The sequence below is a fragment of the Ipomoea nil genome, unplaced genomic scaffold (genome assembly GCF_001879475.1).
Source record: "Ipomoea nil cultivar Tokyo-kokei standard unplaced genomic scaffold, Asagao_1.1 scaffold3199, whole genome shotgun sequence".
NCBI lineage: Eukaryota > Viridiplantae > Streptophyta > Magnoliopsida > Solanales > Convolvulaceae > Ipomoea > Ipomoea nil.
The window spans coordinates 2,467,356-2,488,706 of record NW_017619627.1 but is presented as its reverse complement, the minus strand read 5'-3'; the positions used below and the strand labels follow the sequence as shown (position 1 = coordinate 2,488,706).

The 21,351-nt window shown below is 39.2% G+C and overlaps 1 protein-coding gene across 2 annotated transcripts; it reads right to left on the bottom strand.

Moving 5' to 3' along the window:
* Positions 1-738: 738 nt before the first annotated feature.
* On the bottom strand, positions 739-5,766 carry LOC109168576 (lysosomal Pro-X carboxypeptidase). Of its 2 annotated transcripts, none has more exons than XM_019317639.1 (10): positions 5,339-5,766; positions 4,933-5,119; positions 4,715-4,848; positions 4,512-4,624; positions 4,247-4,370; positions 3,749-3,898; positions 3,448-3,603; positions 3,148-3,227; positions 3,011-3,060; positions 739-1,025 (listed from the first exon to the last, which is right to left on the bottom strand). In XM_019317639.1, the coding sequence occupies exons 1-10, from the start codon at positions 5,723-5,725 to the stop codon at positions 886-888; spliced, it is 1,521 nt and encodes a 506-aa protein (XP_019173184.1). In that variant the 5' UTR covers positions 5,726-5,766; the 3' UTR covers positions 739-885. The 2 variants fall into 2 exon arrangements, with proteins under 2 accessions (XP_019173184.1, XP_019173185.1); XM_019317640.1 differs by having other exon boundaries at positions 4,933-5,114; positions 5,339-5,525.
* Positions 5,767-21,351: the final 15,585 nt, after the last annotated feature.

The window sequence follows — 21,351 nt, the reverse complement described above, 5'->3', positions numbered from 1 at the left end:
GATTAATTAAACGAAAAAAAAAATAACCTAAATTTTTTTTTTTAATGCATAAAAATCAAATGATTTTTAAAGTTCTTGATTTATAATCTTTGATGTTTAACTTTGAATGTTTATGTATTTAGTTGGACTAATTATTTGATCAAAGTTTATGTTAAATTTTATATTATATATTTTTAATACATTTTAACATATTCGTAGTATATGTTTAACAAGTATTCCAACTCTAATTGTGATGGGGTTCGAACCTAAGATCTTTCTTATATAAATTAATAAGTTAAAAATAATAAATAGTTAACGGAATATTCCGTTACTAAATTTTATACTAACGGAACTTAAGTTATTTAAGGGAATAAAATAATATAATAGGGGGTAAATAAGAAAAATCATTTAAAAATACTAAAATCAAAATAATATGACCCATTCATTTTAAGAAACAATAGTACCAACATTTTTTTTATTCCAGTTAAGGACCTAATATTATTGACTCTTATTAGATTGTAGATAGATTAAGTTATTTAAGGGAATAAAATAATATAATAGGGGGTAAATAAGAAAAATCATTTAAAAATACTAAAATCAAAATAATATAACCCATTCATTTTAAGAAACAATAGTACCAACATTTTTTTATTCCAGTTAAGGACCTAATATTATTGACTCTTATTAGAATTGTAGATGTAGATGTAAATGTAGATTGTAGATGTAGATAGATATTAATAAGGTTTTGGTGAAACATGGTTTTTGAACAAAGACTAAAATAACGAGGAAATACTGTAACATAAGTTTTTGTAAACGTGGGATTTGTTTACCATACTAGACATGCTACTTGTTTCTTAATAACAGGGAGTTAAAACAACCAAGGTTTCGCTGCCAAGAACTCACCTTCTAAATGGAGAAACTTTTCCTTTTTGACTCGAAGTAACTGTTCAACCAGCTTTCTATCAGCTTTACTTCAGATTCCCTCTGCTCCACCAGCCAATCCGGATCCTCTGGCGTCGCAGCACGCAGATCCAAGTGATGGGCACCTAAGAAGATCAGAGCAAAATGTATGAGGTTCATGAATTCTGTAAAATGTAGTGTGATCAACTCCAAACTGGCTATTCTTACACTACAGCGGCAATATGCTGAATCTAATCAATCTATGATAGGGGTGTAAATGATCCGAGCCGCTTGCGCGCGGCCCGGTCAAAGCTCGGTCAAAATCGAGCTCGAGCCGAGCTCATATATCCTATGCTCGTGGCTCGATGAGCCGCTCGCGAGCCTTATAATAATAATAATAAGGGAAAATGGCACTTTTTCCCCCTAAATTATATACTTATAGCACTTTTTCCCCCTCAATTATTTATGTAAGCACATTAGCCCCCTCAATTATTTTAAAAGTGGTAGTTTTTCCCCCTAATATATTAAATTGACATTTCTACCCTTAAAGTAAACATTTTATTTATTTTACTTCTCTAACAAATTATTGCGTATATGTAGCGATTACCACGGTTCGGTTCGAACTGAACCAGACACTATAGCAATCGAATTAAAAGTTTTCAGTTATGATTCAGATCTAGAACCCAATATTTTGATTTCAATTTATTAAATTTAAGAATAAAAAAAACTGGATCATGAACCGTGAACGGGCAATTCCGGATCCAGTTCGCGATTTTGAACCGTCTTTATTTTAAAATTTTAAAATAGTCTAAATTCAACAATAAATGTATTTTATTTTTTTCAGTTCGGAACATGAACCGGCCATTCCGGTCCGCGATTTTAATAAACTCTAAATATCGCGTTTTGATTATAAATTGTAATTGAAATATTTTGGTTTGGTTGCTATAGTATCTGTTTGGTTTGAACCAAATTATAGTAATAATTAGTTGGAGAATAAAAATAAATGAAATATTTACTTTAAATATCTATTTTAAGGGTAAATATGTCCATTTAACATTTCAGTGAGAAAAAGAGCCACTTAAATAATTCAGGGGGAAAAAGTGCTATAAGTATATAACTAAGGGGGAAAAAGTGTCATTTTCCCCTAATAATAATAATATTATTATTATTATTATTAAAAATTAAAATTTTACTCCCTTAACCCACTCCATTATTCTTGCAATCCTGCACTCCCGCCCCCATTCGCCCCAAGCCCTAACTCTGGAGTCTGAAAGACTGTCGACGACAACGACACAGAGACAAGATACGGCAATATATACCTTTTTCTTTTTAATTGAAACATGAATTTAAAATCAAACAGGTCAAATTTGAAGTCAAAATCGAGCTCGAACAATCGAGCTCGAGCATAAATTGTTGAGCTTGATCGAGCTCGAGCTCGAGCCTGCCTTGACGAGCTCGGCTTGACTCGTTTACGCCCCTAATCTATGATCATGCATCCGGATATCAAAGAGTAATATTATATGTACTTCACTTTTTACTTCGTACTGACGTGTCATCAGGAAAAAAAAGAAAGGGTCACTGTTTTTATTTAATTATTTACAAATAGGGGAAGTTTTACTCCATTAGAATATACTTATCATTTTCCGTTACCAAATCAATAACAAAAACACATGGCATAATGTCCTACTTTATGCTAGGACACATTTAATGAACTTTACACAGCAACTTCTACTACAGGCAAGCATTTAGCATCCATGGAAACTTAGTGCTAAATGCTTGACAACATGGAAATTCAAGACTTCATTGATTGCATATAATGACTTAACACTGATGGACGCTACAATTACCTAAACCGCAATGATTAAACTATTAAAGAGAAAGAAGAGATACTATTCATCCTAGTGCAGCAACATTTAAGTTCATATATATGGAATTCACACAGAGATGCATCCTAGGCTCATTAGAATTGATATAAAATTGGTTACATTTTGGTGTTCTACAACTAAAAGCTGATGTCCCCCATCTCAGAGTGATCATGGAAAAGGTCCAAAATGGATTATAATATATTACGTAGCAGTTAAAAACCAAAGATCATACGTTAAATAGCTAAGAGAGATGAAAATGGAATTACCTTTTTCAGTAACAAGAGCAACAATCGTTTCTGATATGTTCTGAAGAACACTGCAACATATAATACATTATTAACATCAAAACCGTGCAGCTAGTTTCCACAAATCTATATGGTAATGTATGTAACAAGAAAAATACCTGCCACCACTCCATGGATCTAAGAGACCATTTGAGAATATAATGTTGCTCCCAAAAGTTCCAAGAGCAGTCTTGATGTCCTTCAACACAATAAAGATAAAACAAAATTACTACGTAAAAAGAAAGGAGCAAGGCATTTTATAACTTTTATGCAATACAGGATGGTCTACATAGTAAGAAGAATCAACCATGTTCTTAAGATAATTAAGATCAGATAGTTTGCACTATTTAATCCATGTTTGATACGCAATTTGAAAAGGGCTGATAAGCATACAAAAGCTGTAGAAATAATTGCCATACATGTCCACCAAATTCAGTTGTTATCCATGTAGGCCTTGGAATAACATGGTAGCTATTATAGCAATACTCTTCATCAGCGCTGTATTCATAATCAAATGCTGCAAACATACTCGTGTTGCTGTTACTTGACACTGGCATAACCATTTCAGTGCATGCCTGTAGATACAGAATCAATAACACATGCAACTTTTTAAGGAGGCATTTGTAAGTTGTAACTCGTAAGATTGCTTTGGAACTAGGCGTCACAAAATTAAATACCCAAAAAAGGAGCAAGAATATTTGTTTTGTAGCATCACTGCACCTGCCAGTCCCAGCCACTCATACCATGAGGATCATCATCCAAATCAAAACAGTCAACTGTTCCAGTGTAATTATAATAGACACTAACTCCTTCAAATATTCGCTGCAGGATATTCGTGCCATCAGGTAAACTGTCAATTCTCCTACAAACCTGAAAAATGAAACAATGACAAATGGAAATACAGTTGTAAATACTGGTAGAAGAAAGAATGTACTGGCTACAATTTAACAAGCAAGACTCTTTACACTCTCTACTTGGACACCTTGACCAACCATGAAAGATTAGGAGGTGTGGATTTTCACAAGGAAACTAGTTTCCTTGAATATTGACTACTATTACTTGATAACCAGGATAAATTAAATATGTGATAACAAAATTTCTGGACTTCAGAGAAGTGCAAAAATCCTAGCAGCAAAAGATTCTTTCAAGAAACCATTAAAAAAAAAAAAAAAAAAAAAAAAAAAAAAAAAAAAAAAAAAACTAGAAGGCAAAACAAACCTCTTTTATTGGATTTCCGGGTAAAGGCATTAAAAAATCTGCTGGGTATGGGTAATCAGCCATTGCCAAATAACTATATGCAGACTCCAACCAGTCAGAAAGGTCGTAAGAATTCTTTAGTTCCCTGCATTATTGTTCTAAGTTCAACTTTAACAACTCCATATAAAAAGGGAAAAGAAAATTGAAAACAAAAAGTCTTGCATAATCATTGGACATCAAAGTTTATATTTAAATTAACAACCATCATTATATCTATTTTCTTTACCCACAAAGATGGAAAGTCTTGGACAGTAGTGAAAGTCCACCATTTGTCGATCCTACTGATGCTATTACATCCCACGACTCTTTGATAGTGTTGAAACAGCTAATACTCTCACGCTGTCATCAAATTAATAAACCAGAAACATGACTCCAAGTATTCATCACATCTAAACTAGTGACCAATAGAAACCGAAGTAGACGACAAACTCTGAAATCATTGGAGACAATGTTGTAAAATGTGTCGGGGTCCACAACATCTTCAAACTGAAGAACTGGGGCAGAAGCAGCAAGTGCGCCTATTGCAATGTGAGGATATTTAAGCCTCATCCATGTTGCAAGCACTGCACTCATACATAATATAAATCACAACATATCAATCAAAATGTTAATGAATTTAGAGCAAAACAACTGGTACAAGTCCTTACTTCCACCATATGATCCTCCAAATAAAACCACAGGGCATGCCTGGGCAGAAGTATTGCGTTTGAGCTCAGTGATTAACACTGCAAAATCTGCCAACGCTTGTTCAGTTGTTAGATATGCCAACGTGGTCGCATTCTTATATGCCTCTTCCTTACTTCCGTAGGGCATTGATTCTCCATAGTATCTATGCTGCCAATTTCAAATCCCAGTCAAAATTCTACCAGCGTCTGCTCATAATGATCAAGGAATTACACAGCCAAGTACTAGAATGAAATACCATAAACAGACAAGGCGAAACCAAGAGCTTTGAGGAAAGTTTAAGAAATTAAATGCGCAAATAACGAAACAACTAAGTGTAGAGTGTTTGGTAATGATATGGATACCGAAGCATGAAATTATGAAAATTACTTCGGGGAAGATAACCATGGCGCCGAAGCGAGGCGCGAGTTCCCAGACGAGACCGGAATTGGCGGCAAACCATTCGATGTCTCCTTCATTGCCGCAGTAGAAGAAGATGGGGCCAAGGCGAGACGGGCCTAGCCAGTGATCGGTGTTGATGAGGTAACGGTGACGAAAGGGAGGGAGATCGGCGAAGCTGAAGTGGTCCAGCCGCTGCTGGAAGTAGCGAATCTCGTATTTGTAGTGCGGTGCTCCGATTGTCTTGGAGGGTAATCGCAGGAATTTGTTGCGAAAGCGAGCGGCGGACTTGGAAGATCGTGGAAGAGAGAAGGAGGTTTGCGACGAGACGAAGAACAGGAAGAGTAGGCACAGTATGAACGGCGGCGAACTCGCCATTGTTCAGTAGTTTAGTTCAACGGAGTGTGACGGTGACTCAGTGGGAAGTGTTCCAAACTTCCAAGAGTTATCGTTCAGTAGTTTAGTTCAACGGAGTGTGACAGTGTCTCACTGACTCAGTGGCGGAAGAGGGAAGTGTTCCAATAGTTATAAAACGAAGTCGTTTCGGGTAGTTTTTTTTTTTTTTCTTTTTTTTTACGTGACCTATTGTAACATACAGTTTTATAACTTGTAAAGCATAATGTACATTATTCTAATTTATAAAATATATTATCTTACCTCAGAAATTGTATTATTTTAACAAATAATGTACATTATTCTAACACATAAAGTACATTATTCTAATTTATAATATATATTATTTTAATTCATAAAATTTAACAACATTGTTTTGAACCGTAATCCACACAACTGTGTGGACCGTAATTTGTCAAACACTATAAAAATAAGTTGATACTAAGATTTGAACCCTCAACCTTTACAATTGTCAAACATGTGCTCAACCAACTAATCAAACTCATTCTTGTTGACATTTAATAGTTTTTGGGGAAAAGTGTCAAATTAGCCCCCTAAGTCGACCGGATAGTGCAATTGGGCCCCCTAACTAAAAAAAGCTTCATTTAGATCCCCTAAACCTGTAAAATTGTTCAATTAAGTCCAAGGTGACTTATTTAACAGGTTAAATCTTCACATTGTTGACACATATCACTTTAAAATATTTTTTTTTTGTTTGTTTTTAAAAAAATGATTTATTTATTTATTAAAACATATTATATATATATATATATATATATATATATATATATATATAAAATAAAATAAAATAAAAAACACAACCACCTAAACAACTTTGTGCGTTTTCAAAAAAAAAATAGCTTTGTTTTTTTAAAAAAAAAAAATTATTTATATATATAATATATGTTTTAATAAATAAATAAATCATTTTTAAAAAAAAAAACAAACAAAAAAATATATTTTAAAGTGACACGTGTCAACAATGTGAAGATTTAACATGTTAAACAAGTCACCTTGGATTTAATTGAACAATTTTACAGGTTTAGAGTATCTGAATGGAGCTTTTTTTAGTTAGGGGACACAATTGCACTATCCGGTCGATTTAGGGGGCCAATTTGACACTTTTTCCTAGTTTTTTTTTATACTAATACTAAAACTTGTACTATATCTACATATATACATACAAAAATTATATATAGGGTGGGTGTGGGGGTGGGGTGAGGGGGGCAGCTGCCCCCCTGTCCTCCCTTTGGCTCCGTCCCTGACTCAAGCCCGTTAAAAGATTATTCTTTCTATCCCATAGTCTATTTTTTTTTTTCCTGAAAAACCTATCATCTCTAAATATAACACAATTAATTAATTATGTCAAGTATTTTCTTTGGCTTTAGAGTACCGCCAACAATCATCACGTACAATTTATGCCAACTCATAAGATTAGATTTATCCAATGTGACAATGATAGTGTGGTCTAGTGACATTAAAGAATTAATTTCACTTTTGGTCCCACGACTTTTGATGTTCTATTACTTTTGGTGCACAACTTTAAATTTTTTTAATTTTGGTGCCTAACTTTGTTATTTTTATCAATTTTGGTCCTTTCGGCCAAATTGACAGTGAAATGTTGTTGGATTTTATATTGTTAGGGGTAAAATCGTCATCCTAAGGAAACATCTTCAATATCTAAACAAAATCACCGTAAAATCATATCTATAGGTGTTTGATGATAAGAATAATGGGGAAGATGGGCAGAAACCAGACAGATCTATGGGATTTATAGTTTCGACCATTGGCAAACTCTTCTTTTCCTCTTAATATGATTTTTCTTTTGTTTAAATATTGAAGATCTTTCCATGGGATGACGATTTTGCCCCTAAAATATAAAATCTGGAAATATTTTATCGTCAATTTGGCTAGAAGGACCTAAACTGATAAAAATAACAAAGTTAGGTACCAAAATTGAAAAAATTTAAAGTTGTGCACCAAAAGTGATAAGAACTCAAAAGTCGTGGGACCAAAAGTGAAATTAATTCTGACATTAAATTACATTTTCATATAGGAGATTGTGATTTGAGCCTCAATGAAGGGACTAAAAGCGATATTGACTCTTTATGCTTCAGTAGGTTGAGAAAGTAATTATGAACAAATACTACATTATAACAAAGTCAATGTATTATTTTTAAAAACAAATAAAAATTTACCCAATGTACACCTTTAAATAATGATGGTAAATTTTTATCATCACTCAAAAATTGTGCAAACTCAATCGAAGGTGCGCTCTCGTCATGCCACCCACTCTCATCGCTACTTGCTATCTTTGCAAGACAATTTGTTGATCTTTACTAGTCCGAATATATTAATCACAATTTTTATCACGTTTCTTTTCTCTCTTCTATAAAAATTTGATATATAATTTTGTTTTACTTTTTAAAAATACAATTATCATTTCCAGACGAGGTTGTTAGAAGATTCGCAAATTATGCTGTGGACTCGTGTCCACAATGCATTGTGGACACGAGTCCAAAACGACGTCGTTTTAAGGGAAAATGTGGTTTTTCAATTCAAAAAAAAAAATTGATTTTGTCTCGTTGTTAACGGCGTTATTCGTTTGTAACATTATGAATGTACAGTTATGAAATTATGAATGTACAGTTATGGAATTATGAACACAGAGCTCTGACATTATGAACTTACAATTATGAACATATAGTGATAAAATTATGAACATAGAGCTCTAAAATTGTGAACATAGAGTTTCGAAAATTATGAATTTATAGTTATTGAATTATAAATGTACAGTTACAGAATTATGAATGTACAGTTATGCAATTATGAATGTACCGTTATCGAATTATGAACACAGAGCTCTGACATTATGAACTTACAATTATGAACATATAGTAATAAAATTATGAACATATGCTCCTATAACAAAGTTGTCTGGAATTTTTTTTTTAAAAAAAATGGTGGAAGATAACGGTGCCCAACGGCACCGTTACCGTGTCCATATTGCATGCTGGACACGGGTCCATAGCATAACGATTGTAGAAGATTGGATTGGTCTCACCAGTCACCAATCTCTATGCTCTGTGGATCATAAATTAAACGGATCATAAATAAAATATATATTTCTACATCTACATCTACATCTATCTACAATTCTAATAAGAGCCAATAATGTTAGGCCCTTAACTGGAAAAAAAAATTGTCGATCCTTTTGTTTCTTAAAATGAATGGTTCATATTATACTATTATTTCTTAAAATGAATGGTTCATAGTATTTTTATTTTAGTATTTTTTATTGATTTTTCTTATTTACCCTCTATTATATTATTTTCTTCCCTTAAATAACCTAAATTCCGTTAGCATAAACTTTAGTAACGGAATATTCCGTTAAGTATTTATTATTTTAACTTACACATTAATTTCTATAAGAAAAGTCTTAGTTTCGAACCACATCCTAATTAGAGTTGGCATAATTGTTAAACATATACTACGAATATGTTAAAATATATTTAAAATATATATAATATAAAATTTAACATAAACTTTGTTCAAATAATTAGTCTGACTAAATACATAACATTCAAAGTTAAGCATCAAAGATTATAAATCAAGAACTTTAAAAATCATTTGATCAGAAAAAAACTTAATATTCTTTTGATTATTTAGATCAGAAAAAAACTTAATATTTCAATTATACTTTTGCATTAATATTTTTTGTATGTATTTTTTTTTTAAAAAATCAATGATTGCATTATTGTTGATAAAAAGTATATACGCCACTTTATTACTCTTATTAAACTAAATAAAGTAGTAGCTACAACAAAAAATAATACATATCCATTTAATTAATTTTGAATTAGATGTCTATAATGCCTTTATTTAAAAAAAAAAAATTATCCATTATAAAAAAATTTAAAAATAGATATAATTTCATTAGTTATATTATCTTTATTTTCTACAATTCAAAGATTCATTACCTTCAAATTTATCAATTTATTATATTCACTGCATTTTATACCAAATATAATAAATATTAATATTTTGTTCAATACTTTCACATGATAACCTACGACACACATCTCACAATGCATGAAACATGTAGGGAAAAACTACCACTACCAAATATCGATTAGAAAATTCAATAAATATTATCTTGCATTTATATATTTTGAATTACCGATTTAAATAAAGAAATTCAATATTTATTTACATATGCATGAACATCTCCGATATGCATGTCCACCTTGCAAGGTGGACACGGTTCTATAGCATAATTTGCCCACTTTATTGCTCTTAAACTAAATAAAGTAATAGCTACAACAAAAAATAATACATATGCATTTAATTAATTTAGAATTAGATGTCTATAATGCCTTTATTTAAAAAAAAATTATTCATTATAAAAAATTTAAAAATAGATATAATTTCATTAGTTATATTATCTTTATTTTCTACAATTCAAAGATTCATTACCTTCAAATTTATTAATTTATTATGTTCAGTGCATTGTCCATTGTCTTCTTTTTACATTATCTTGTAATTAAATATCAAAGTTATAATACAAAATACATTATATATATTTATTTACCAAGTATTTTATACAAATATAATAAATATTAATATTTTGTTCAATACTTTCACATGATAACTTACGACACACATCTCACAATGCATGAAACATGTAGGGGAAAACTACCACTACCAAATATCGATTAGAAAATTCAATAAATATTATCTTGCATTTATATATTTTGAATTACCGATTTAAATAAACAAATTCAATATTTATTTACATATGCATTAACATCTCCGATATAATATTGCGTTGATATACTTTGAAATACTTATTTAAAAATAATCATTGGGCATTATCACATTCGCGCAAAGCGCGTAAAAAAACTAGTTTAATATACTAAAGGTACATTATTTGTGTACTGAAGACATTATTTAAAAGTATATTAATTTAGTATTAAAAATATTTTATTTTGTATACTATCAAATAAAATACATTTAGTACATAATTAATAATAATATAGGTTTAGTATATTAAAAATGTAATTTTATTCATAGTGAAAAATTTGCCACCAATCACAACCCGTGAAAATCAATCATTATTGTGTTATGGACCATATTTTGTATACTGTAAAATAATGTATATTCAGTACAAAAATAATGTACAATCGATACAAAAATAATATACATTGTATTTAGGAGATATACATTATTTTTGTACTGAGTGTACATTATATTGTATAATGTACATACAGTACAAAAATAATGTATATTTAGTATATTAAAAATATACTTTTTGTTATTGTCCACATAACATTGAGCGGATCATGGTCCATACAATAATTTGCCCTTGACCATATTTTGGGTTGAATCTTTGTCATTTAAGGATGAGAGCCCAAAAACTGGACTCTAAAATGTTGGGTTTTTACATCGCAGCCCACAAATCAAACTCGCCTTTTGTTAGGGTCATCTACTCATCTATAATCGCTTACAACCAAAATCAATCGTTATGATGTGGAATCATGTCCACCTTACAAGATGGACACGATTTTATGTTCATAATTACTGAATTATATGTTCATAATTATAAAGCTATATATATTCATAATTTTTGAACTTCATATTCATAATTATTGAACTTTATATTCACAATTACAGAATTCTATGTTCATAATTACTAAACAATATGTTCATAATTTTTTAACTATATATTCATAATTATGAACAATTTTGGAACTGTGTTCACCTTACAAGGTGGACACGGTTCCACAACATAATTTGCCAACCAAAATGGATCTTCTGTTACCTGAAAATTATAGTGTTAGCGTAATATTGACCACTGATAAATATGGAATAATGGTCAAAAGGTCATCCAAGTGCACACAATAATACAATTAGGCCACTAAACCTAAAAAAGCAACAATTGAATCTCTAAACTAACTATTTTCATGCAATTAGTCTAATTTGTAAGTTTTTCAAGTTTCTAGTAGGTTACCTTTAATTTAAAATATTTTTAAAAAATAATTATTCAAAAAAATAATTATTTAAAATCATTAATAAAAAAAAAAAAAAAAAAAAACATATCGTCTCCGGCTATGGATTCGTCTCCATAGCCGGAGACGAAGAAGTTATCTTCGTCTCTGGCCATGGAGGGTTTCTTCGTCTCCGACCAGAAACGAAGAAGTTATCATCGTTTCCATGGCTGGAGACGAAGAAACTTTCTTCGTGTCCGGCGGGGACGATCTTTTTTTTAAAAAAAAAAAATTAAATAATAATTTTTAAAAAATATTTTAAATTAGAGGTGACCTGTTAGAAACTTGAAAAATTTACAAATTGGACTAATTGCATAAAAATGGTTAGTTTAGGGATCCAATTGTAGATTTTTTAGGTTCAATGGCCTAATTGCATTATTGTGTGCAATTCGATGGCCTATTTAACCCTTATTCTGATAAATATTGATTTGAAAAAATGGTTAAATGGTCCCATAAATCAATCAGATAGTGCAATTGGGTCTATTAATTTTTTTTTTAAAAAAAACTTTATTCAAATCATTTAAACTGGTAGAATTGTTCAATTAGATTCAAATCGACTTGTTTAGCATGTTAACTCATCGTATGTTTAACACGTATCTTTTTTTAATTTCATTAAAAAAAAAAACTTGTTAGGATTCGCAGCATTATGTTTGATAAAAGGAATGGGGGAAGCTTCGATAGAAAAATATTGAAAAGGAAAAATACTTCAAAGAGCTTGTTTCCATGCAATAGTTAGGAGTTCTTGACAGTATCGAGTTGGAACAACCTGGTCTTCTTGAATATCCTGATTCAAAACCAAAGAATTTACTGTCGCTACTATATATTATTCATCCCTACCTGGTGATAAATAAAGCATATGTACTCTTGTTGACCTCTTGAAAATTTCATAAAATGTGATTTCTAGAGATCGCATGAATTGCTAAGGATCCAATAAGTCAAACATTGATTCCTTCAGATGTGTCTATTAGGAAAATACGCCCATAGTGGCTAGGGTGGATATCTCGTATCCGAAAACTAGCAATGCGCCCTGTCAAAGAACTAAATTTTCTCCCATGAACTATTTGTATCAATGAATTATTTTTTTTAAAAAAAAAAACCTAAAAAGAGAGGGATACAACCACCAGCTGTTTCCGTAACAGACAGTCTTGGCTGTCTGGCGAGGACATCAACGATTGTCTAAGAATGACGGCCATGGCCATCTAAAAAAAATTAAAAATTTCAATTTTTTTAGACGGCCATAGAGGTCTTTCTTAGATAGTCGTGGTTATTCTCGCCGGACAGCTGGTGACTGTACTCCTCTCTTTAATTTTTTTTTTAAATTTAAATAAAAAAAGACACCGAACCGTGAGATAACAAGTCAATTTGGACTTAATTGAATAATTTTACCAGTTTAGAGAATTTGAATAGAGTTTTTATTTATTTAGGGAAAATGACACTTTTTCCCCCCTGAATTATATGTTAATATTGTTGTTGGTTTTAGGGTTTTTAGGCCCAGGGAGGTCCAACACAACCTTTGGTTGGTGGATACACCTTTCATAATGCAGCTTTGGAAATGGTAACAGTAGCAGTAAAGAAAAGGGTGTCTCTCTATTATCTAGGCATGGACTCGTCCGTTTTACATTCTCGGAGGGTCCTTTATATAGTAGGCCCTCCTCTGACCGAGTTAAAGTACATTAAAAGGCCACTTAAGGCTAATTACATTTTGGGGTCCGTTGGGCGACGTTACCGGGCCGACCAACGGCTCTTTTGGGCTTCTCAACGGCTCGTCCAAACATAAATGTTGTTGTAAATGCCGAGCAACGGCTTCTTGCCGAGTCGTTACCTCAACCCGGGCCTGGCCGACTCTTTGACTCGGCCCAGGCCTCTGTCAGGCCTTGCCATCGGTCAATCCTTTATTTGCTGGGTCGTGCCTCAATCGCTCCGGGCTTTTCACTTATTCATGGACTCTATCTTTTGGGCTTGTTCTTCCTGGGCCGGGGTCCACACCCCATCAACTAGTCCCTCACTTTCTCATACCCGGTCCCCTAACTCGGGTATGGGAAAGTAGCAACATTCCTCCTTTTGATCGGTAAATCTTCTATGTAATTATCCGAGTAACGTCCAAATTCTTCGCCATCTCGCCTGATTCACCGGAGCCGTTTAGATTCCTCCTTTTCTCTGAGGATCCTATAAATAACGTCCTGGTCCCTTCACCTTTCATCACCTCTTTGATCAGCCATGGGTCGCTCCCCTCTGAAAGGAAAGATGATAGACTTTGGGTCGCCTCGACGTCCTCTGCCCTTTAAGCGGTCGAGGCCTGAAAGAGAGGGCAAAAAGAAGGCTCCTCGGCCATCCTCCCGGAGACCTCTTACTGGTGCCACTTCCTCTGTTTCGCAGCCGTCGACTCCCGTTCCTTCTCTCGTGGCGAACACTCCGACCTCGGCCGACCTGCCGCCTCCCACCATGGCCAGGGTTACTGCGCAGGACGGGTCTTTTGTTGAGGTGGCCGTCCCAGAGCAACTATCCTTCCGCATGACCTTCACTATCCCACTCGACGATCTGGACGAATCGGCTACTGATTTGATGATCGATGCTGATTTCGCTCGATACTTGGAGCTATACTCGGATGATGAGGTGCCGGTGGTGCCGCCGATTATGCCAGCCTTCTGGGATTCCTTCTGCCCGTCTCCTACTGGATCATCGGAGGAGATCTTCTCTAGGGATGATCCTCCCTCTCCCGACGAGTGATCGCATCGACTGGAGTCTGCCCATGGGGCTTTCAGGGAGGGCTACGAAAAGAGCACTTTTATTTACTTTTATTTGATGTAATAAGCTCCTTGATCTGTGTACTGCCCTCCCGATTAATAAGACTATTTTTATTTCTTTTCGAGGCCTCTGTTTTTTCACTCGCCCAAGTCTGCTGGTCGACTATTATCTGAGCCGGCCGAATGATGAGCCCTAAAGTCTGACATCCGCGATTTTTCCCGTATCCCTGGAAGATCTTGCTTTTTTCAGTCAGCGTGTGAATCTTGCTCTTCCCGAGCAGTTTTGACGGGAGCGTTCTCTGACAAAGATTCCTGAAATCCGTCTAACCAGATGCAGGATGAGTACATCCTGGAGGCCTCCCTACGACTGTCTTACCGCGTAAGTATCCCAAAGCTCTCTCTTTGATTTCCCTTCATCCAATCATTACTAATGTGCCTTCCTCTCTTCCAGAACCTCACCTTTCAACTGGAGCTGAGGAAACGGATACGGGCGCTCAAGGCTACTATGCACTCCATCGCCACTCGTTTACACCAGTCAGAAGAGGCTCGCCTGGAGGAACAGGCGGTTTATGCCAAGGTGAAGGAGGTTCATAGCGCCGAGCTGCTGAGGGTCACCCGCTAATGGGAGACAAAGCGAGACAAGGCCGTCGTTGCCGCTGCCTCGGTTGCCGCCGCTGTTGCTGAGTACAAGAACTCGGCTGCCTTTGAGGCGGACGTGAAGTCGGCGGTTGAGGGTCGTCGAGAGGCGCTGGCAAAGGAGTGGCTGGCGACTCTAGAAGGGGACGACTATCTGCTGGATTTGGGCGAGCGTGATTATCGCCTGGGCTATCGTGAAGCTCAGATGGAGATCCATGCCCTCCTCTTGGCCTGCGACTCGACCTTCACCCCGGAGAGCTGGGCCCTTAAGCCGGTGCTTGATCCTCTACCAGCTGCTGAGACACCTGTGGCGGCTGCTGATCCAGTGGCTCTTCCTGTAGCGAGCCCGGTGACTTTGACTGAACAGCCTCCTCCGACGGAAGGCCCCTTACCTGCTCCTCCAGCTGGAACATCGGTGGAAGGACAAGTGGAGGGAGTCGACGTCGACACCCCTTCCCCCGTAGTCTAGGGCTTTTAATAATTATCTTTTTTTTTTTTTTTTTGTAAGGGCTGGCCCCCCTTTTGGGTCTTTCAATGAATGAAGATTTCTTTCTGTTTTAACGCTCCTCTTCGTACTTTTCTTTATGCAATTTATTTATGCCTTTCGACTGCTTTTGTTGAGTCCTTACGTCTCCGTAACTCTTGGTGCGTTGGTCTTTTGGTTCGCCGAGTCCCTTAGCCGAGGTGACTCCTGTGGATTTCTCATGAAAACGTCTAAGGGTCTGGGCCCTAATTTTCCATCCCTTCTCGCCGAGTCCCCTAGTCGAAGCAATTCCTTTAACCTTTTACTTTTCCTCAGAAACTGTTAAGGGTCAGTGCCCTATTGTTTCTTTACTTTCTCGCCGAGTCCCTCAGTCGAGGCGACTCCTCTTGGCTTTCACTCGGAAACGTCTAAGGGTCTGGGTCCTTGTTTCTTATCTTTTCTCGCCGAGTCCCTCAGTCGAGGCGACTCCTCTTGGCTTTTTCTCGGAAACGTCTAAGGGTATGGGCCCTTGTTTCCTATATTTTCTCGCCGAGTCCCTCAGTCGAGGTGACTCCTCTTGGCTTTTTCTCGGAAACGTCTAAGGGTTTGGGCCCTTGTTTCCTATCTTTTCTCGCCGAGTCCCTCAGTTGAGGCGACTCCTCTTGTTTTTTTCTCGAAAACGTCTAAGGGTCTGGGCCCTTGTTTCCTATCTTTTCTCGCCGAGTCCCTCAGTCGAGGCAACTCCTCTTGTCTTTTTCTCGGAAACGTCTAAGGGTCTGGGACCTTGTTTCCTATCTTTTCTCGCCGAGTCCCTCAGTCGAGGCGACTCCTCTTGGCTTTTACTCGGAAACGTCTGAGGGTCTGGGCCCTTGTTTCCTATCTTTTCTCGCCGAGTCCCTCAGTCGAGGCGACTCCTCTTGGCTTTTACTCGGAAACGTCTGAGGGTCTGGGCCCTTGTTTCCTATCTTTTCTCGCTGAGTCCCTCAGTCGAGGCGACTCCTCTTGGCTTTCACTCGGAAACGTCTAAGGGTCTGGGCCCTTGTTTCCTATCTTTTCTCGCCGAGTCCCTCAGTCGAGGCGACTCCTCTTGGCTTTTACTTGGAAACGTCTAAGGGCCTGGGCCCTTGTTTCCTATCTTTTCTCACCGAGTCCCTCAGTCGAGGCGATCCTTTAGGCTTTTACTTTTTCTCAGAAACTGTTTTCAAGATGTGGAAAGTGATGGTTTTTTTATTCAAAGTTTGGACCTTAGGTGCATACATGGGATAACCATTTGTCAACAGAACTTGAACTCATTGATAGAACTTCTTCAAGTTGATCACATTCCAGATCCGGTCGATGAGCTTCCCCTCCAATGTCTCGAGTTTATATGTGTCGGCTTGGACCACAGCGGCAATGCGATAAGGTCCTTCCCACTTGATGGCGAACTTTCCTCCTTCCGTGGGCTGGCTCGCATGTCAATCCCGCAGCACGAGGTCGCCTACTTGAAAGGTTCATGGGCGAATCCTCCGATCCCGATATCTTTTTACGGCCTGCTGATATTCTGCCATCCGGGTATGTGCGGCTTCTCTTCACTCTTCCAAGAAGTTTTTTTCAATCCTGGGGCTCTCCTCGTTTCCTTCATCTGAGTAATTGCGGACTCGGTGGGTAGGCTCGACGACTTCTACTGGAAATTTGGCCTCGAAGCCATATGCTAGGGAGAACGGACTTTCACTGGTCGCCCGCCTCTGAGTGGTTCGGTAGGCCCATAGGACTAGGTCGAGCTCATCCGCCCAGTTTCCTCCAATGTCCTCCAGCTTTTTCCGAATCCCGTCTAAGATGGTACGATTTACATTCTCAACTTGTCCGTTGGCCTGTGTGTAGGCTACGGACACCTTAGTGTGGCGTATACTATGCTGTTGGCAGAAATCGGCGAAGGGTTGGCAGTCGCACTGTCGACCGTTATCGCTGACCACATGCTCAGGTAATCCGAAGCGGCAGATTACCTTCTTCCACAAGAAGCGTCGACACTGGTACTCGGTGATAGTGACTAACGGTTTAGCCTCAACCCATTTGGTGAAGTAGTCGATGACTAATATGCAGAACTTCAACCGCCCGGGGGCGACCGGTAGCGGGCCCAACAGGTCAATCCCCCATTTGGCGAACGGGATGGCCGTAGTAACCGGTGTGTAGAAAGTGGCTGACCGAGTGTCCTTTCGAGCGAATGCTTGGCAGATCGCGCATTTGGCTATCCACTCGATGCAGTCCCTCATCATAGTAGGCCAGTAGTATCCCTGAACGACTAGCTTCCGGGCGAGAGTGTGGGCACCCTGGTGAGCTGCACAGATTCCACGATGGGCTTCGTCCATTATTTTCTCCGCCTCTGGTCTGAGTAAGCATCTGAGGAGGGGATCCCCAAACGACCGCTTGTATAGTTGTCCATCGATAATTTTGAATGACGGAGCCTTGTGACGGACTTGGGCGGCGACTCCGGGTCCTCTGGCAATTCCCCCTTTTCCTTGTACCGTCGAATATCTTCAATCCAGAACATTTCAGGGTTTTCCACCCGGTCCCATTCTCCAGTCGTCACTTGCTGAATCTCTAAAGTCGTTTCTTCTATGCTGGGTCGGACCAGTTCCTCCTTTTGGCAGATTTTAACGAGGTGGTCCGGCACACCTTCCAAAGCGATTTTCGACAGTATGTCGGCCTCTGTGTTGTCAGCTCGCGAGATGTACTCTATCTCGTAAGCGCCGAATCCCTTTAACAGTTCTACCGTGTTTTCCTTATACTGAGCCATCCGAGAGTTCTTCGCTTCGCAGGTCCCAGACACTTGTCCAACTACTAAACGGGAATCGGTCTTGATTCGTAGGCGTTCTGCCCCCAGTGTCTTGGTGAGTCGTAGGCCGCCCAGCACAGCTTCATACTCGGCCTCATTGTTAGATGTTGGGAACAGATAAATCAAAGCGTAATAAAGCCTGAACCTTTCCGGGGTAATCAACATAACTCCGCCGCCGCAATGTTGGCGGCTTGCTGCTCCATTCGCGTGTATCTCCCACCATTCGCCGGGGCCATCTTCCATGATATCGTCCTTGTCGCCTTCTCCAGCAGTGCATTCGACCAAGAAGTCGGCCAAGGCCTGTCCCTTAATTGATGGGCGAGGCTGGTACTCGATCCCGTACTGAGTCAACTCCACTGCCCATTTCACGAGCCGACCGGACGACGTGGGATTCCGTAACACGCTTCCCAGGGGTTGGTCGGTCAAGACCCAAATGGTGTGGGCTTGGAAGTAGGGCGCCAGTTTGCGTACGGTGATTACCAAAGCGTAGAAGATTTTCTCCAAGGGTGTGTATCGCGCTTTGGCTGCTTTCAAAGAACGACTCACGTAATACACTGGGTGCTGGGCACGTTCCTCCTCTAGGACGAGTACCGAACTCACCGCCTTCAAGGATGCGGCTAGGTATAAGAACAACGACTCACCGACCTTGGGGGGGGGGGTAGACAGCACCGGAGGTGTGGAAAGATATCTTTTCAGTTCTTCGAACGATTGCTGGCACTCGGCTATTCATACGAAGCCCTCCTTCTTCTTCATAGCCTCAAAAAAAGGCACAGTCTTGTCTGCCTACTTGCTTAAAAAACGACTAAGGGCAGCCAGTCGACCAGTCAACCGCTGTAGGTCCTTAACAGTACTGGGAGGCTGCATGTCCATGATGGCCTGCACCTTCTCCGGGTTGGGCTCGATGCCTCTCTTGGTCACCATATATCCCAAGAATTTCCCACCTTGCAAGGCGAAAGCGCACTTCTTCGGATTAAGCTGTAAATTATACTTAAGCATTACCTGAAAGCAATCGGCCAAGTCCCCAGCATGATTGATTTCCTCCTGGCTCTTTATTAACATGTCGTCTATGTAAGCTGCCATAGACTTTCCCAATAGGTCTTGGAACAACCGAGCGACCATTCACGTATACATGGCTCCCGTGTTTTTGAGTCCGAATGGCATGACTTGATAACAATATACCCCATCCGGGGTCAAGAATGCTGTCTTTTCCTCGTCGGCCTTGTGCATGAAGATCTGGTGATATCCTCTAAAGGCGTCCATGAAACTTAACAATGCCGACCCTGCTATTTCGTCGACTAGCCGATCGATCCGAGGTAACGGAAATGGGTCCTTCGGACAGGCTTTGTTGAGGTCGGTATAGTCTACGCACATTCGCCAAGCCGGGGGCTTCGGTATGAGCATCACGTTAGCCAGCCATTCTGGATATTTAACTTCCCGTATATGACCGGCGGCCACCTTCTCGTCCGTACACTGTCCCAACATACAATTGTCGAGCCCAGGCCTTTCTTGTGTTCGCAGAATCGCCTCCCTCTGTGTCGCCGACTATCATGTTGATAACCGGTTTCTGTCGCCATTGGATCTCGTCTTCATCAGTCGCCGGCTGCTTGCCGCGACTATCCTCTGCCGCCCCTGTGGGGTCGCCGTCTTCCCGGGCCATTGATCTTCTTCGCCATTGGTAAGGAGGCGGGGTTCCTTGCTGGATGATCGCTTCCATGATCACCTTACCTGGCTCCTCGTTTGTTGCACGCTCTTCGGTCGGGGGAGGCGGAAGAGGCGCGACTGCTTGCACTTCCTGCACTGGGTGCTGGGGAGTCGGCCTATAAGGGCGAATGCTGGGCCTGTCATATGGGCGCCGTGCTTCAGGTCGCCTAGTCGGTTCCGGGCGTCTCTCCTTAGCTTCTGCACGGGTTCTCTTTCCATTAGCGGATCCCCCGGCTTCACGCTGCCGCTTGTGCTTCATGGCCTGTTCCGTGTTAGCTCGTTTGTTAGTCATATGTATGGCCTCTGCGTAGGTGGCTGGCCGGTTGTCCCGTAGATCACGGTACAACTGCCTGGATTGTAAGGATTCGATGAAGAAGGTGAGGGTGGTCTGGTCCTCAACTTCCTCGATAGACTGAATCTCTTTTTGCCATCGGGCCAGGTAGGTCTTGAGGGATTCGCCCTCCTCTTGATGAACGTCTCCCAGATGGGTCAGATCTTTCTGTGGCTTGATGTTGGCCGCGTAGTGGCTCATGAAACGGTCGGCTAGCTCTTCGAAATTGTGTTTGATCCCGGGGGCAGAGCCACCAACCATCTCTGCGCTGTGCCCTTTAGTGTCGGTAGGAAAGCGCGACACATGACAGGGTCTCGGACTCCTAAAACCTGTATCTTAGCCTGGTAGCTTAGAAGGTGCTCCCGCGGATCGCCGGATCCGTCGAAAGTGGCCTGCTCTGGGAATTTGAAGTCGCCGGGCACTTTGTAAGACATGATCTCGGTGGAGAAAGGCAAGGAGGTGAGCAACGTTCGTCCAGGGGACTTGGTCATACCTTTCACTTGCTCCCTCAGGTTTCGCAATTCTCGAGCCAAGTGAGCCACATCGCCACCATTTCGCGTGTGGTTCCCGGTGGACTCCGTGCTTTCGCCAACCTCTGATTCGGCTTGTTGGTCATTGTTGCATATAGGTCACTCGGTCCGTCGTGCCCGAGTCCTGGTCCTTCTAGTACGGGTTTTTTCTCCGGCGGCCTCTCGATTTTGTGGACCCACTGGTGCGCGACTGGGCTCTCTCTCCCCCAGTCATTCTCTCGCCGATTGACGCGCGACATTCGGTCCAAGCCTTGAATGGACTGATCGCACCGGTAAGCTCTCTGCTCGCCGATCTACTTTTCTGCCTTCTCCAGACCTTTGGGGCAGTTGTTGATTGCAAGGCGGCG

Coding starts and splice junctions, on each gene's coding strand:
- LOC109168576 (XM_019317639.1), bottom strand. CDS start 5,725: ATGGCGAGTTCGCCGCCGTTCATACTGTGCCTACTCTTCCTGTTCTTC. Junction 3,228..3,447: donor CAACTGAATTTGGTGGACAT/GTATGGCAATTA, acceptor ATTGTGTTGAAG/GACATCAAGACTGCTCTTGG. Junction 1,026..3,010: donor TGCTCTTGTTACTGAAAAAG/GTAATTCCATTT, acceptor TGATCTTCTTAG/GTGCCCATCACTTGGATCTG.